Source organism: Carcharodon carcharias, chromosome 2 (genome assembly GCF_017639515.1).
Source record: "Carcharodon carcharias isolate sCarCar2 chromosome 2, sCarCar2.pri, whole genome shotgun sequence".
NCBI classification, from domain to species: Eukaryota; Metazoa; Chordata; class Chondrichthyes; order Lamniformes; family Lamnidae; genus Carcharodon; species Carcharodon carcharias.
In genome coordinates this window covers 10,396,097-10,412,666 of record NC_054468.1, presented here as the reverse complement: position 1 = coordinate 10,412,666, position 16,570 = coordinate 10,396,097, and the positions used below count along the sequence as shown (strand labels likewise).

Here is a 16,570-nt window from a genome sequence, read left to right as displayed (position 1 = left end):
GGCGGATATTTTGAGGTTGAGCGTATAGATTCCTACGGCCACGGTTTTGAAGAAGAGCAGGGGGAGCTCTCCCCGGTGGCCTGACCAGCAGTTACCCCTCAACCAACATGCGCAAGGAGAAAAGATGATCCGGTCAATTATGCCATTGGTGTTTTGTGTGATCTCATTGTGCCCCGATTGGCTGCTGGGTTCCTTACATTATTAAACAGTGGCTGCGCTTCAGAGTTACTTCATTGGCTGTAAATTTGGGAGTTCCTGAGATTGTGAAAAGTGCCATATAAATGGAAGACTTCCTTCGTGTCAGAGCGATGACCCATCATATTGCACGCCAGCTGGGTGGCAGCACGCCAGGACAGATGGCCGATAGGGAAAAATCAGAATCATATCAGTGACGATGACCTGACAGCAAGCAGGAGGTAATCTCACCTCCTGGGTAATCGCACCTTATAAGTTTCCATATTGGAATTACACTATCGGCTGCAAGGGAAGGTGAACTGGACAGCAGCAGGAGAAAATGTTGGCTGGTTACAGGCTTCATTGAGCTCAGCCACTAAGCCCAAGCTTGTAGCAGTTTAAACTCACCGTCAACAATAGCTCAGCAGACACAGAACTAAGTCGAGTCAAGACAAATTAATTCTGCTCCCAGTCATCAGCAAAGCCCTTCTGTATCACTGCAGGGTCTGCAGAGGGCTGTATGAGACAGGATTCAAATTGAAGGGGTCATTGCCAACTTGGTGAAGAGTAAAATGTGGTTATTCTGACCAAGAGCGCTGTTGGATATTTGTCAGATTTTAAGGATGAGGCACTAACAAAACAGAACTGAACTTAAATCGTAACCACAAAGTGCCTCCTTGTTCCCCTCAGGGAAATCAAGGGGCTGGTTAACGTCAGATGGGGTTTGGAGAGAAATCAAAGACACTGTTTTATTTGTTTCAAGGGAATGAGGATTCCTGTGACTTCGCAGTGCAAACAGGAGAGTTTCAGGGACTGAAGCTTTGACCACAAAACCCCCCTCCCAGGATTGTCCTTGAATCTCTGGGATTTGAATCCCCTGCTGTGGGGAGCACTTGGAGGAGAGAAATCATTCAAGTGTTAAATTAACAACCATGGGCAGTGGGAATGAAGACTGTTTGATTTATAACCAGGAATCCAATTAGCTAACAAAGAGCTAGAGAGCTCTCTGATTGGTTCCTGATAAGGCCTTGCAACGCCAATGGCAGGAGTGTGTGGACGGGGCAGTTGGAGGCAGGGTTCATATGACAGAACCTTCTGGAATACGTCCAATCAAAGTGGGCAAGCCACATGGGTTCCATGGCCTCTTTTTGAAGATTGCCTCATTCCTGAAGTCAGAGTGAGTTCTTTTTCCACCCAGATCCTTGGATGAGTGCTCAGAGCCTTACTGTGGAGTAAAGCCCACCAGATTTGATGACCTCCGCTGGAATACCATCAGGGCCACGGGCTTTGTGGTTTCCATCTGTTTGATTGCTTGTTACAGCTCTCCCGTCAATGGTGGTTCACTCATGGATTCTACCACAGGCAACTGGGGGATAGTCTGGAGACTACCAGCCACCACCCTGGATTCACTGTTGAGGAGTTGTTGAAAATGCCCTCATATTCCAAGTTGCAAATTTAAAGTTTTCTTTCTTTGATGACAAAGATGGTGATCCCGCAGGGTGTGGTTCCCCAGCCAGGAGAAAGCGGGACAGCCTATTTTTAACACACCTTTTCTAGCCCTACACCATTTGGGGGTGAACAGGGGGTATCTTGAAGAGGACTGCCCAGTCACAGATGCTGCTGCCAAAGACACCTCTGTCCCAACACAGGTGTCCAACATCCTTCATGCATCTGTTGCCTGTGTGCAGACTCTTGACTAGAGACTCCCAGGTTCAGAGCACTGTCCTTGATGCCAATTCTCCATTGCAACAGGACTTGGCAAATGGACCCTGGTAGAAGCCTGTACATGACTTAATTAACATGGGGGCTTTGGGGCGCCAACATTGTCCACACAATCTTGACGGGTTGGTAGCCAAATTTCAGTGACGCGTTGAACTGTGATGACAGGGACCACCTTGATGCTGCAGCCTCTTTCTCACTGTGTAGCTGGTGAGATGCACGGTCTGCCTTCGCCTTATCTCTCATTGAGGACTTTTTGGACTGCACCTTGTCTGGCACCTCCCCCCAACATTGCCCACCATGGGTGTCCCTACCAGAAACCAGGAGCTCCCAACGGCATTGCTCAAGGGATCCTCGGAGCACACCAGCCTCACCACCATGTCAAGGTGGTGATTGAGAGAAGGACTGAACTGTACTATCAAATTCAAACTTCGTGAGTATCTATACAGCCTTTACGACGACCTCAAGGCTTTGCCTGTTTCCCTGGCTCATTTCACCCCCTTAGGGAGATACTTATGGCACTTGTAAACTCACATTACCGTTCCTACCTGTTGGGTTAAATGTCACCATTGACGTTTTAGCACACAATGGAATCACAGGCAAGTTGGCACAGCCAGACCTTCATCACTATCGGCAGGCAAAGCCTTTCTTAGCTATGCACAGCAACTGGTCCAGATTTGTCTCATACCTGGGTGGGTGACTCTGGCCAAACCCCCGGTGTGAGGCCCCGACCCCCAGTCACTAAGCTGTATGCCTGAGATACCTCGTCAAGCAGGACACCCATGGTTAAGGGGAATGAGCTTGTATTTACACATTCTGACCACCAGCAACAACAACAATTTTAATTTATGTTACCACCCTTAACTACTCATATTTATAGAATACACTTTACAACAACAACTTGCAATTATAGAACCTTTGACATAGGAAAATGGCTTAAGGTGCTTTACAGGAGCATTGTAAAACAAAGTATGATACCAAGCCCTATAAGGGGGTATCAGGACAGGTGACCAGAAGCTTGGTCAAAGAGATAGGTTTTAAGGAACATCTTAAAGGAGGAGTGAGAGGCAGAGAGTTAGGGAGAAGATTCCAGAGCTTGGGGCCGAGGTAGCTGAAGGCACAGCCACACCAATGGTGAAGCGATGAAAATAGATGACACTCAAGAGGCCTGAATTAGAGGAGTACAGCGAGCACTGAGGGTTGTAGGGTTGAAGAAAGGTTACAGAGAGAAACATCTGAAAGTGGTTCATGTACACTGTATCAACTGCCATGCAGTCCCAACACGACTGCCAATTGCGGCATGGTAAGATCCCAACAAATCAGTATGTCACATGATTGGCCATTTATTATGCTGTTCAGTGGTGTTAGTCGAGAGGGAAGTCTTGGTCAAGACACTGGGAGACAACTGAAACTGTAGGTCACAGGTCAGCTTTCCTCTATGCTCTACACTTCCTCCCCTGTTCCCATTGGTTCAGTTGTTCTGAACATCAGTTGAGCCTTGAGTTGCCAACTCTTGTGGGATGTCTTCCTGGAGGTTTCATCACATGAACCCCCCCCCCCGCCCCCACCTCCAACCACCTCACCTGGTCCATCTCTGGTATATTTTTAACTAATACACAAAATTGTTTGATGAGAAAATGCAAAAAAAACCAGAATATTTTTTTAATGCTCCTGTTCGGTTTCTCCTGTGTGTTGCTTGCAATGGTGTCCAAGAGAACAATCTATAATCCCTGGAGACTCTAGGATAATCCTGGAGGAGTTGGCAACCTGAGTTGGATCTCATGGTAACAATGGAGTCCTTTCGCTAGTGCTGTGCATGCTGGGAAATCACACCTCCATTACATTCTCATTGTTCCTGTAATCCTGGGGAGGGATAGCAAGGAATCAATTGAAATGAAAATTAGAGCGTGGTTCCAATTCAAGATGAGCCATTTCTTGTAACCGGCACAGATTAATTTTACCCCCCGGAAGCCTTCCTATTGATGGTACGGTCCCTGCTGATGTTAATACCGGATAAGTCTGATGCAGAGTGAAACCTGGCTTGGTAGATCCTAAGTTTTTTTTAGAAACCATAGGGGAAAGTTATTGAACAAACTCACAGGACTCTGTTGATGAACATTTAACACAAAGAATAAAACATTTATTAAACAAGGAAAATGAACTATATTACAGGCAGAGAGAAGGTTAAAAAAATCTCATTATAAGCACCAGAAAATGATTCAAATTATACTATTCCTTTATTCTAGCAATATCTTTACAGACACACAAACCAGTAAGAATTTGCCACCATCTCAGCACAAAAGCTTCTCGCTGGGTTGCAAACGTTTGCACAGTTGCAAACGGTTTTCTTCTGGTGAATTCCAGAGCATTTATTCAATGCTTTTCACCCAACTCCTATCTTTCCCATGACACCCAAAACCATACTCGAAATTCAGTCTTTCAGTAGCACCTCTGCTAATCTGATCACTTTATTAAGTTCTTTCACTGAGTATTGGGTTAACTACTGTCCCAATAGCCTTGTGGTTTTATTTCGCAGAGAGCTTAAAATCCCTGTTTTCGTTCTGATACACACTGAACTCTTTTTTTGCGTGACCACTGTTGCTAGGCAACAGAAAAGATTTCCTACTTTGTTTTTTTTTCCAGAATCACTAAACTTTTAATCCCTTTTTAACCCACCTCTTTACCTCAAGGGGTTGTAAAACCTCATTAAAAATGTATGTATACAAACAAACCCAAAAGACCTGACCTTTTAGACAGGAGTCCATCCAGACTTCCTGGCACCAAGGTTCACACACACAACCTAAATGAAACTGAAACCATTTTACCTTTCTTAACACACAAATATATATATATATATATATACAACTTAAAAATTATACATTGTTTCTAAAATTATGCAAAGTAACACACGCTGTAGATAGAAGTTTTACGCTGCTGCATTGCACCTTGGGAAACTGGGCCCCCCATTAGTGTGCGCTGCTGATGCTGAGGCCAGGAACGGGCTCGCACAATGCTGCTGCTGAGTGACAGAGTGTATACCAAACCCAAAGTAGATGTGCATATGCGTTATGTTGCCACATGGGAATCAGGGCATTACATCCACTCTCTCCCCCACCACCCCCCCCATCCCTCTCCCCCCACCTTTCCCCCACCCCCTCCCCCCACCACTGCCCTAAAACAACTCGGTTTCTCGTTACTGTAACACAACAGCACCATTTAGTGTAGAGTCAAGGTTCTTGGGCCAGTATTTATCCTTCAAGCAGCACTACATAAGCAAATGATCTGTTCATTTTCTTTTTGCTGTTTGCGGCAGCTTGCTGTGCACAAATTTCCTGATGTACTTCCCTTCGTTACAACAGTGACCAACAACAACAATGTACAGTTATATGGCACCCTTAATGCAGTAATGCATCCGCAGCTCCTTCACAGGAGTGACTGTCAGACAAAATTTGACGCTGAGCCACAAAAGATGATATTAGGGCAGGCGCGCAAAGGCTGAGTCAAAGAGGTGGTTTCAAGAAGTAACTTAGAGAGAGGCAGAGAGCGGAGAGGTTTAGGCTAGCACTTCATTGTTTGCAAAGCATTTTGAGACATTGTGAGGTTGTGGAAGGTGCTGAATAAATGTAAGCTCCTCTTTAATTCGCTCTCGCTTTCTATCATCCGTGGTGAAGCTTGTTATGAAATCTGATCTCCAGGTGTGCTTCCCCTTGTTGAGACCTGCTCAGCAAGTCTAACTTGAAACTCTACAGTCCAGATGTTCTATACTCCCTATCACAATAGCAGCTAAAAGCAGAAGAGTGTTTGCCTTTCTGTAGCACCTTTCACAGGACCTTCCCAAACGTTTCACAGTCAGTGAAGTACTTTTGAAGTGTAGTCACTATTGTTGTGACAATCATAGAAAGAGGACATTTGGCCCCTTGTTCCTGTGCTGGCTGTCAGCAAGAACAGTTTACCTAGCGCCAATCTCCTGCCCTTTCCCTGTGGCTGTGCAAATTTTCTCCCTCCAGTTAATTGTTCAACTCTCTTTTGAAAGCCATGATTGAACCTGCCTCCACCACACTGTCGGGCATTCCAGGTCCTAACCATTCGTTGCGAAATAAAGCTTTCCTCATGTCACCTTTAATTATTTAGCCGTTCGCCTTAAATTGTCCCCAGGTTGTTGAAACTTCATCAATGAGAACAGTACCTCTTTATCTACTCTGTCTGGACCCCTCGTGATTTTGAATGCCTCTATCAAATCTCCTTGCAGCTATTTCTAAGGAGAACAGCCCCAGCTTGTCTAACCTATCCATGTAACTGAAGTTCCTCATTCCTAGAACCATTCTTGTGGATCTGTGCCGCACCCTTTCTAATCCCTTCCACATCCTTCCTAAGGTGTAGTCCTCAGAACTGGACACAATACTCCAGTTAAGGCCAAACCAGTCTTTTATAAAAGGGTCACTGTAACTTCCTTGTTTTTGTACTTGATGTCTATTTTTAAAAAATAGGGTCCCATATGCCTTATTAGCCGCTTCCTCAATCTGCCTTACCATCTTCAATAATTGTACACATATATCCTCAGGTCTATCTGTTCCTGCACCCCCTTTAGAACTGTACCCTTTTTTTTTAACATTGCCTCTCCTCATTCTTACTAACAAAATGAATCGCTTCACACGTCTTGGTATTAAATTTCATCTGCCACATTCCAAATATCGGCTAGGACACTAAACAGCTTCCCTCCTGCTCTTCAATATTGTGCCCTGTGGCCTTTTAAATTCATCTGAGAAGAAAGACAGGACCTTGGTTTGATGTCCCATCTGATAGAAAGGGGTGCTTCACTCGAGTGTTAGTCTCGATGTTGTGCCCGGGTCTCTGGGGTGGGATTTGAACCCACAACCCTCTGACTCAGGGAACAGCGCTACCCACTGAGCCAAAGCTGACACAATGTAGGAACTGTGGCAGCCGAATGGCATACGGAAAGCTCTCGCAAGCAGCAATCAATGATTTGGTTGTCTTCGTTTCCCCTGAGGTTGGTTAAGGGATAAACTTTCTTCAGGACACTTGGGAGAGCTCTGCTGCTCTTTGAAGTAGTGCTGTGGGATCTTTACATTCACCTGAGAAGACAGATGAGGCCTCAGTTTGGTGCCTCATCGAACAGTGCAGCACTCCCTCAGTACTGGCACCAGGACAACCAACTTGGAATATGTGCTCAGGCGTCTGGAGTGGGACTTGCACCCTTTACCACCTTCACAATAGCAGCAAATATACCAATTTTTAAATTCCTGCCTAAGAGACTTTCAGTAAGAAATACCATTGGACTCATCACAGTGATCCAGCGATACAAAACTGTTTGTGTTCTTTTGGTGTGTAAACAGGGGTTGCTTGGGAGAAGGCTCATCTGAGCAAAACAACTCCAAGGTCACATACAGTAGGAGAGGAATAGAGACAAGTGACTACTGGATGCAACTCCGCTTAGGTTTTGAGAGGCTGAAGATCTAGAATCCACACAGGAGGTGGTATTTGAGATTAGTGGAACATAAGAACAAAAGGAGGCCATTCAGCCCATGAGCCTGTTGCACCAATTATACCCTGATTGATCTGTATCTGAACTCCGTTCATCTGCCTTAGAAACATAGAAAATAGGGGCAGGAGTAGGTCATTTGGCCCTTCGAGTCTGCTCCACCATTCAATATGATCATGGCTGAGCCTCTATCTCAACACCATACTCCCGCTCTCTCCCCATACCCCTTGACGCCTTTAGTGTCTAGAAATCTATCTATTTCCTTCTTAAATATATTCAGTGACTTGACCTCCACAGCCTCCTGTGTTAGAGAATTCCACAGGTTCACCACCCTCTGAGCAAAGAAGTTTCTCCTCATCTCAGTCCTAAATGGCCTACCCCGTATCCTGAGACTGTGACCCCTTGTTCTATACCCCCCAGCCAGAGGAAACATCATCCCTGCAGCCAGTCTGTCCAGCCCTGTCAGAATTTCATATGTTTCAATGAGATCCCCTCTCATTCTTCTAAACTCCAGTGATTACAGGCCAATCTCTCCTCATTCTACCATCCCAGGAATCAGTCTGGTGAACCTTTGCTGCACTCCCTCTATGGCAAATATATCCTTTCTTAGGTAAGAAGACCAAAGCTGCATACAACACACTAGGAGTGGTCTCATGAAGGCCCTGTACAGCTGCAGTAAGACATCCTTGCTCCTGTACTCGGGTCCTCTCACAATGAAGGGCAACTTACCATTTGCTTTGCTAACTGCTTTCTGCACCCACATGCTTGTTTTCAGTGATTGGTGGACACGGACACCCAGGTCCCTGCATAACATCAGCAGAAGACATGGATATTTTTGGCTGGATTTTGTTGATGTACAAAGGGATTGCTTTGGCTCCATATCTTTTGATTCCCTTGCCTAACAAAATCTTGTCAAAATTGCCACCAGCCTCAGTAGCTTTTGAAGCAGAGAATTCCACAGCCCTCTGTGTGAAGAAGTGTTCCCTGACATCGCCTCTGAATGGGGCTTAAGTTTAGTATTAAAGTTATGCCCCCTTGTTTTGGATTCCCTCAGGTGGGGGAATAGTTTTGCTCTATCCAGCTAATCAAATACTTTAATCATCTGAAACACCACAATTGATCTTCTATACTCGAAGAAATAACAAGGCTAGGCAACATGTCTTCATAGGGCAATTAGTGATGGGCAATAAATGCTGGCCTAGCCAGCAACGCCCACATCCCATGAACGAATTAAAAAAGAATAGTTTCAACCTTTAAGCCCCCTTGCCTTGTTTTCCTGGAAGGGGAACTTCCAGGTGGTGGTGGTGTTCCCATCTATCTGCTGCCTTTGTCCTTCTAGGTGGTAGAGGTCATGGCTTTGGAAGATGCTGTCGAAGGAGACTTGGCTAATTTCTGCAGTGCATCTTGTAGATGGTACACACACTGCTGCCACAGTGCACTGATGGTTGAAGGAGTGAATGTTTAAGGTGGTGGATGGGGTGCCAATCAAGTGGGCTGCTTTGTTCTGGGTGGTGTCGACATATTTGCCTGTGATATATCAAATTTCTTTACACAGAGCCTGGCGAGAATGTGGAACTTGTCAAAACTCAGCTGGCCAGGTGGTGAAGGATAGAGCATTAGACCCTAGTCTTTATTCATTTACAGCCTTTTATTTACCGAAGTACAAATGATCTAGAAGGTGCACGTCCGTTTAAAAGAAAAACCCTTTTCAACCTGTTCCCCTTTATATAAGCACAGGTGAGTCCCCAGTTCATAGCCACCACCTGAACCCAATGGATATTCAATGGACAGAACTCACCGGCCCACGAACTGATTGAGATGGAGAACATTGATGGATACAAAGTGTGGCTTGGTACGTGCAGGAGGAGGAAGGAATTAGAAAGATCTGGGGGATGGGAAGAGGTCATTAGATATGCAGTACCCAACTTCACCTTGCATCTTCTATGGTTCATTCCAGATACGGGAGAACTTCTCCAAAAGCAACATGGCCTGCCTGACCGAGGACATTCTGAATCTTAACCCTGGCACCATGGGACATGAGGAATTCTATGACTATGCTAGCAGAGAGAAAACGGGATGGAATGAGGAGCTGTGCTGGCAATTCCGAGTGCAGATCCAACAGCTGATAGAGCAGGTACAACAACAACATTAACCTGCATTTATATAGTGTGGTTTAAGATAAGAAACCACCTCCAGCAGCTTCATAAGACCATTATCAAACAAAAACACCGAACTACAACCTAGGACAGGTGGCCAAAAGCTTGGTCAGAGAGATTGCTTCTAAGAAACATTTTAAATGTGGAGAGTGAGGTGGTGAGGTTTATTTGGAAAAGTATATATTTTTAAAGCTAACTTTTGTTGTTGAATCCTTTTATAGACAATATCCAATCAATATGAAGAGGACATGTCTGTAATTGTAAAAGGTAAGTACATTTTGATTCTCTAGATTGATACCTTCTTAAGAAAAGCCTTACATTTGGTAGATTTGCTTTTGTTTTGGTGGGTGAATTTGAAAGTAAATTTTATCTGTCAGGATAGACAGAGGCTGCAGTCCGTGACTATGTTCTAGAAGAGTTCCAGAGCCAGGAGTCAATCACTTACACGTTTATTATGTCAGCAGTGTCTCAGTGGGGAGTATTTTTTCCTCTTGAGTTCTGGAAGATTGTGTCTTCAAGACCCATTCCAGTAACCTGAGCATGAAGTCTAGGCTGACAGTCCCAATGGGGTACCGAGAGAGTGCCGCACTGCCAGAGGTACCGTCTTTCAGACAAGACGTTGAACCGAGCCAACAACAAAAACAAAAAAAATGCTGGAAAAACTCAGCAGGTCTGACAGCATCTGTGAAGAGAAAAACAGAGTTAACGTTTCGAGTCCGATTTTGTAAGCACGTTGTCAAGCCCCATTAATCTCATGTGCTTCAATTTTGCTGACGAGCCCATTATGTCATACGTTGTCAAACGCTTTTTCAAAGTCCATATACACACCATCAACTGCACAAGCATCATTGGGTGGAGTGTGATGGCGGTACTTGCTGAATAGTCTGTTGACCCTCTGTGAAGGATGCTTGTGACCTAGCAAGGAGTCACCGCCTTCAGGAGAGGAGGGGGTCCGGGGTGGGGGGGGTGGTGGAAAGGAAAAGCAGGGAAGAGGGAAGAATGGAGATAAATTGGGCACTGAGTCCCTGAGGTAATGTGTGAATTCTTCATCTGCCTGTTTTAGGCGAAGTGTCTCGTTTGCTTCCATCTCTGACTCAGTCGGAATCAGGTTCTCAGCTAACTGCGCAAAAAATTGCTGCTCATCTGACGGGGAACTATAAGACCAGGTCAACCCAAGTGGAAGGTGAGATGTGAACATTGAAAGAATCTTCGCCTGTAACACGGATCTCCCACCATAACTTCAACAGCTTGCATTTATCTTTGATCTTAGCTACTTTGATATCATCCGCAAACTTTAATATTGAGCTACTTCTTCCCATGTTCTCACCATTAACGTAAATTATGAATAATCATAGTCCCAGCCTTTGATCACAGCAACACTGTCTTCTGCCTTGCTCCACTCTGAATAATGACCCTTTACCCCTAGTCTCTCTGACCTCATTTTTCACCAAGTGGCTATCCCTTCAGCTGTTTGCTGTCTAACATCACATGGCCTAACCTTTGACATGAGTCTACCATGTGGTATTCATGATTTGATTTTTGATTGCAAGTCTCAAAATCTATCAATCTCCCTCTTAAATATACTCAATGACTGAGCACCCACAGCTCTCTGGGGTGGAGAATTTCAAAGATTCACCGTCCTCTTAAGTGAAGAAATTTCTCCTCATCTCAGTCCTAAATGGCCGATCCCTTATCCTAAAACCTTTGGATGCTAGGGAGTCACAGTATGAGTGGATTGGGTGAGAAAGTGGAGTTGAGGTAGAGGGTCAGTCATGATCGTATTCTATGGCAGAGCAGGCTTGAGAGGTGGAATGACCTTCTCCAGCTCCTATTTGTTATGTTACTGGAGTTTGATTTATAAAAGTCTGCAGTTTGAAGGGATGGAGAAGAGGAAGAAAAAAAAAATGACTTACATTTACATAGCACCTTTCAAAACCTTTATAGCCAATGAAATACATTTGAAGTCCAGTCAGTATTGTAATTTGGATGCATGGCAGGCAATTTACACACAGCAAGCTTCCAAAAACAGTGATAAGGTATTGACTAATCTGTTGGTTCAAAGAATTTGGTGCATTGAAACACCCTCGCAACTAGCATTGCAACTTTCAGCCTGGATTATGCGCTGAAGTCTGTGGAGTGGGTCTTGAATTCATGACCTCGCTGATTTAGGGCAGGGAATACTGAGCCATGGCTGACAAACATTGACAATGGATTAAGCAAAACCTCTTAAGATAGTCATTAGGTGAATGCAGTATGAGCACAGCAAGGATTGATCTGTGGATCTTGCTAACAGCACCTTCTAGGCTAAAACAGATTACAACAGAGGTTGGAGGCTTCTGGTGAGATAAGGATTGACTTTCGAATAAGGAAATTTATGCCCCTTCTTAAGCGCAATTAAGGGTGGGCAGTAAATGTTGACCTAAAGCCAGCGATGCCCACACCCTGTGAATGAGCAAATTTTAAAAAATGTATTATCCAGCGGGTAAGAACTCGCCCATTACCAGTCTGAGTGGCTTAAACTGAGGTCATGTTGCATAGATAGGACTTAATCTTCTAAACTCGAGAGAATATAAGAGGAGTTTAAGATGGTTAAAGTTTTTGATAGAGTAGATAGAGAAGAATTATTTCCTCTGGTGGGGATAGTCCAGAACAAGGGGGCAGAACCTTAAAATTAGAGCCAGGTCACTCAGAGGTGATGTCAGGAAGTCTTCTTGAGTGTTGCTGAAAAAAGAGACATGTTGAAGCTTTTTGTCTTGCACTCATCAGGACACTCGTAAGAATACCAAAATAAAGGGGAAGACGGCAATTTATACTGTTTGTGAAGAGAGTGCTGATTGGTTGGCAAGTGGCGTTGCCATGGAGAATGCACCACATCTCTGAAGTGCACTGAAAATTTAAATAAAGATTAGCCATAGTTGTCAGGCCAGCAAGGTATGGGGAAATCACCTCCAGCAGGATTGTCCAGTGGCGCTAGCATGTCGGGGAGCCAATCTAACGTCCAACTTAAAAAAAAAACACACTCCCCGCCTCCAAACCTGCCTCTGCGACCTTGAGTAGGTTCCACGCTATAAGAGATAGGAGTAGACCATGTAGCCCATCGAGCCTGCTCCGCTGTTCAGTACCTTCGTGGCCAATCTTTTGCCTAAACTTCACTTTCCAGTCCACCCTTAGTGAGGCCAAAGATCTGTCCATCTCAGCTTTAAGTATACTCAACCATCCAGAGAGAATTTCAAAGGTTCAGAACCCTTTGAGTGAAGAAATTTCTCCTCAGTCCTAAATGACTAGCACCTTTATCCTGAGACTGTGTCCCCGTGTTTTAGATTCCCCGACCGATGGAAACAACCTCTCAGTATCGACCTTGTCGAGCCCCTTCAGAATCTTGCACCTTTCAACGAGATCACCAATCATTCTTCTAAACTCCAGAGAGTATACGCTGCACTCACTGCTGCTGCTAGAGCTTTGGCCTGCTTGAGCCTGTGTCACTCAGCTTTAACCATGTTAATGTTACAGGTCCAGAGTCAAGAAAACTTCAGGGGCAGAAAGTACAAGCGTGGGAACCCCAGAGAGGGCTGGCATTTCTCCACAGTGTGGAATACAAAGATGGAGAGCTGATTGTCCCAAAAACTGGACTCTATTACATCTACGGCCAGACCTACTTTCGATATCATGAGGCCTCAGACTCCAGCCCAGGTGACTCGCTGTCAGTTTCCAGAAATGCACAGATGGTGCAGTATATCTACAAGAATACCGCCTACCCTGAACCTATCCTCTTGATGAAAAACACCAGGACAACATGCTGGGCTAAGAACAGGGAATATGAGTTACACTCCATTTACCAGGGTGGGGTGTTTGAACTCAAATACCTCGACAGAATATTTGTGACCGTCAGCAACATCAGCTGGATTGATATGGCTGCAGGATCCAGTTTTTTTGGAGCGTTCCTAGTCAGTTAGACAGCTGGGAAAGATAGAATGTGCAGAAGGAAGTATAATGAATCCCATTGTCCCCACTGGGCTGATTACATTCCTGATCTTGGTCACAAACGATCATGTGGGAGTTTGTGTGAAGGGTAACTTGACAAGTTATTGATCGCAATTTTGAAAACACGAATCATAATTGTGTTATCAAACAGCCCCTCAGCCCCTGAGAGAACCGAGGACTGTACATCCAGCCCTGAGTGCTCATGGAAGACTGGATAGTAGGGTCAGCGTCCGTTCCTCCTAGGACCTGGGATTCAGTTCCAACTCTTCCTGCTGGCTGCAGAGGTCCAGTAGGCAGTGAGCTTGAATGGTCAAGACCCAGGGTTCAAAGTGGACGTTAGACCCACAACAGTAAAGTACCCCCAGACAGGCACTACATTGGCTACCTCCGTCAGAACTACAGAAAAGATATGGGAAATGGTAACAGGGAATGTAAATTGTAAGGCTATGGGTCTGAGCAGACCAGAGGGAGCTTTACTTTTGCATCTAACCTGTGCTGTACCTCATCTAGGAGTGTTTGAATGTTGTCGCCAAGTCTCCAGAGGTTCTCTGTTCCCCAATACTGACACACCTCACTTTGACAAAGGCATTTAGAGGGGTCATTTCATGAGCCCTTGCCGCTGGCCGTGAGCCCTGGGTGGAGTCATGGGCTCATAAAATATCCCCCCTTTCCGTTTGCTCCCATGTTACTAACATGAAGATGCTCAAAGGTTTCTGACTTCTTACGCCCAAGTGTGAGTTCACCCACAACGACTGGTCCAAGTTACTAATGCCCCCAAAGAATTTATTTTAAACACTGCCAGAATGTGAGCGGGAGCATTAGAAGTGAAGAGGCCTTCACTGGGAAGTTTGGCATTGTTAACCCCTATTCTCAGACTGTAAGAAGCATGACTGATAAAATGTCCAATTCAAGCGTGCTAACAGTTGTTGGGTCAGTGTACACCTCATCTAATAGTGAAGAAAGGAGCAATATACATTTTTCCAGTGTGCAGAAAAAAATTCATTCTGAATGAAATGATGTTTGTATATGTACACAGGAAAGTTTTTTTTTTTAACTTTATAAATCATGCTCTTCAATGGTTGCCAGTATTCTTGGTGCTGTTGGATCAGTGAATTAAGGAAGGAAATTCAGGCATGGAGAGAGTGCAGGCCCTGTGAGAGAGCCACACAACATCCCCTTCATTTAGTTTGGAAAATTCAGAGAGCTCTGCTAGAAATGTGTAACCCTGCCTCCCCCTGTCCCGATTTCCCTATAACTACATCCAGAATCACCCCAGGAACAGGGAAATCTGTTCCCAGTGTTCTTTCAAACCTTTGCTCTTTACCCCCGGCGGAGGGGATGGGACAAGCAGTCTGATGGCTGGTCGCAAAGGATTGTGGGTTATGTGCACATCTCACCATTTATGGTGACAAGGTGTGTGGATCAGTCTACGCTGCACTACACGGGGCAGTTCGGAGATTGGGGGGTGGTTTAGCAGGGGGGAGAAATTTGATAGCTTCCCATCTGCTGGAGATGCAAGGCACGATGATATCTACATCCTGTAAGACAGCCCGTGCCCAGAGCGCTGTGATTGATTGGATTAAGGAAAGGAGTCAGCTTGACCCCCATTCTGAGAGTCAAACTCAGGAACTCATCAACGTGTCATTTCCTCCTTGCACCAACCCCACCCCCCCCACCCCACCCCCCTCACCCTGTGCTTCTCACTGCAGCTCCTGCCTTGTGTCTGTGCCTCACTTTCAGCAGTCCTCTCACCCCTGCAAACAGGCCAATGTAGCAATGCGATAAAAACAAAAAACTGCGGATGCTGGAAATCCAAAACAAAAACAGAATTACCTGGAAAAACTCAGCAGGTCTGGCAGCATCGGCGGAGAAGAAAAGAGTTGACGTTTCGAGTCCTCATGACCCTTCAGCAGAACTGGGTGAATCCAAGGAGAGGGGTGAAATATAAGCTGGTTTAAGGAGTGGGGTGGGTGGGGTGGGGGGGGGGTGGGGTGGGGGTGTTTAGGTGGGGGGAGAGAAGTGGGGGAGGGGGGTGTGGTGTGGTTGTAGGAACAAGCAAGCAGTGTAGCAATGCCCCTTGTAGCACATGCATCACAGCACTCTAGGTCATTATGGTGAGTGGAAACTCTCACTTGAATACTGTCACCCGGAGTGTGTCACAGCCTCTTCTGTAAATATTAATGTTCTATGTGTCACATGTAAATGTTTGAAATGTACATATGATTAAATTGTTTTTACCTTTTCTCTGTGGATCTTATTAGTGTTAGTGGCTTGGAGTACAGCACAGATAAACTGTTTCTGTAATGCCATAAGTCAATAGAATGGATTCATAACCATCTTCAGCTGCTTCATCAATGACCTTCCTTCCATCATAAGGTCAGAAGTGGGAATGTTTGCTGACGATTGCACAATGTTCAGCACCATTCGCGACTCCTCAGATACTGAAGCAGTCCATGTCTAAATGCAGCAAGACCTGGACAATATCCAGGCTTGGGCTGACAAGTGGCAATTAACATTCACACCACACAAGTGTCAGGCAATGACCATCTCTAACAAGAGAAAATCCAACCATCGCCCTATGACATTCAATGGGCATTACCATCACTAAATCCCCCACTATCAACATCCTGGGGGTGACCATTGACCAGAAACTAAACTGGACCAGCCATATAAATACTGTGGCTACAAGAGCAGGTTAGAGGCTGGGAATTCTGTGGCCGGTGACTCACCTCCTGACTCTCCAAAGACGTCCAACTTGTCAAGGCCATTCAGGATCTTGTATACTTCAATCAAATCAACCCTCACTCTTCTAAACTCCAGTGGAAACAAGCCCAGTCTGTCCAACCCTTCCTCATAAGACAGCCCACTCATTCCAGGTATCAATCTAGTAAACCTCTGAACCGCCTCCAAAGCATTTACATCCTTCCTTAAATAAGGAGACAAAACTGCACACAGTATTCGAGGTGCGGTCTCACCAATGCCCTGTATAACTGAATCATAACATCCTTACTTTTATGCTCAACCCTTCTTGTAATAAAGG

At 45.2% G+C, this 16,570-nt stretch overlaps 1 protein-coding gene across 2 annotated transcripts in view; it reads left to right on the top strand.

Annotated features, from left to right (window-relative positions):
* The window catches only part of tnfsf10 (TNF superfamily member 10), a 28,357-nt gene extending 12,922 nt beyond the window's left edge, over positions 1-15,435 (top strand). Inside the window, exons 2-6 of one of the 2 annotated variants that reach the window (XM_041203831.1) lie at positions 9,131-9,245; positions 9,351-9,527; positions 9,771-9,816; positions 10,613-10,732; positions 13,060-15,435. In XM_041203831.1, coding sequence (XP_041059765.1) covers positions 9,225-9,245; positions 9,351-9,527; positions 9,771-9,816; positions 10,613-10,732; positions 13,060-13,502 — 807 coding nt within the window. In that variant the 5' untranslated portion in view covers positions 9,131-9,224 and the 3' untranslated portion in view covers positions 13,503-15,435. The remainder of the gene's footprint in view (positions 1-9,130; positions 9,246-9,350; positions 9,528-9,770; positions 9,817-10,612; positions 10,733-13,059) is intronic. The other variant, XM_041203825.1, reaches the window with a different exon arrangement.
* The last annotated feature ends 1,135 nt before the right edge of the window (positions 15,436-16,570 follow it).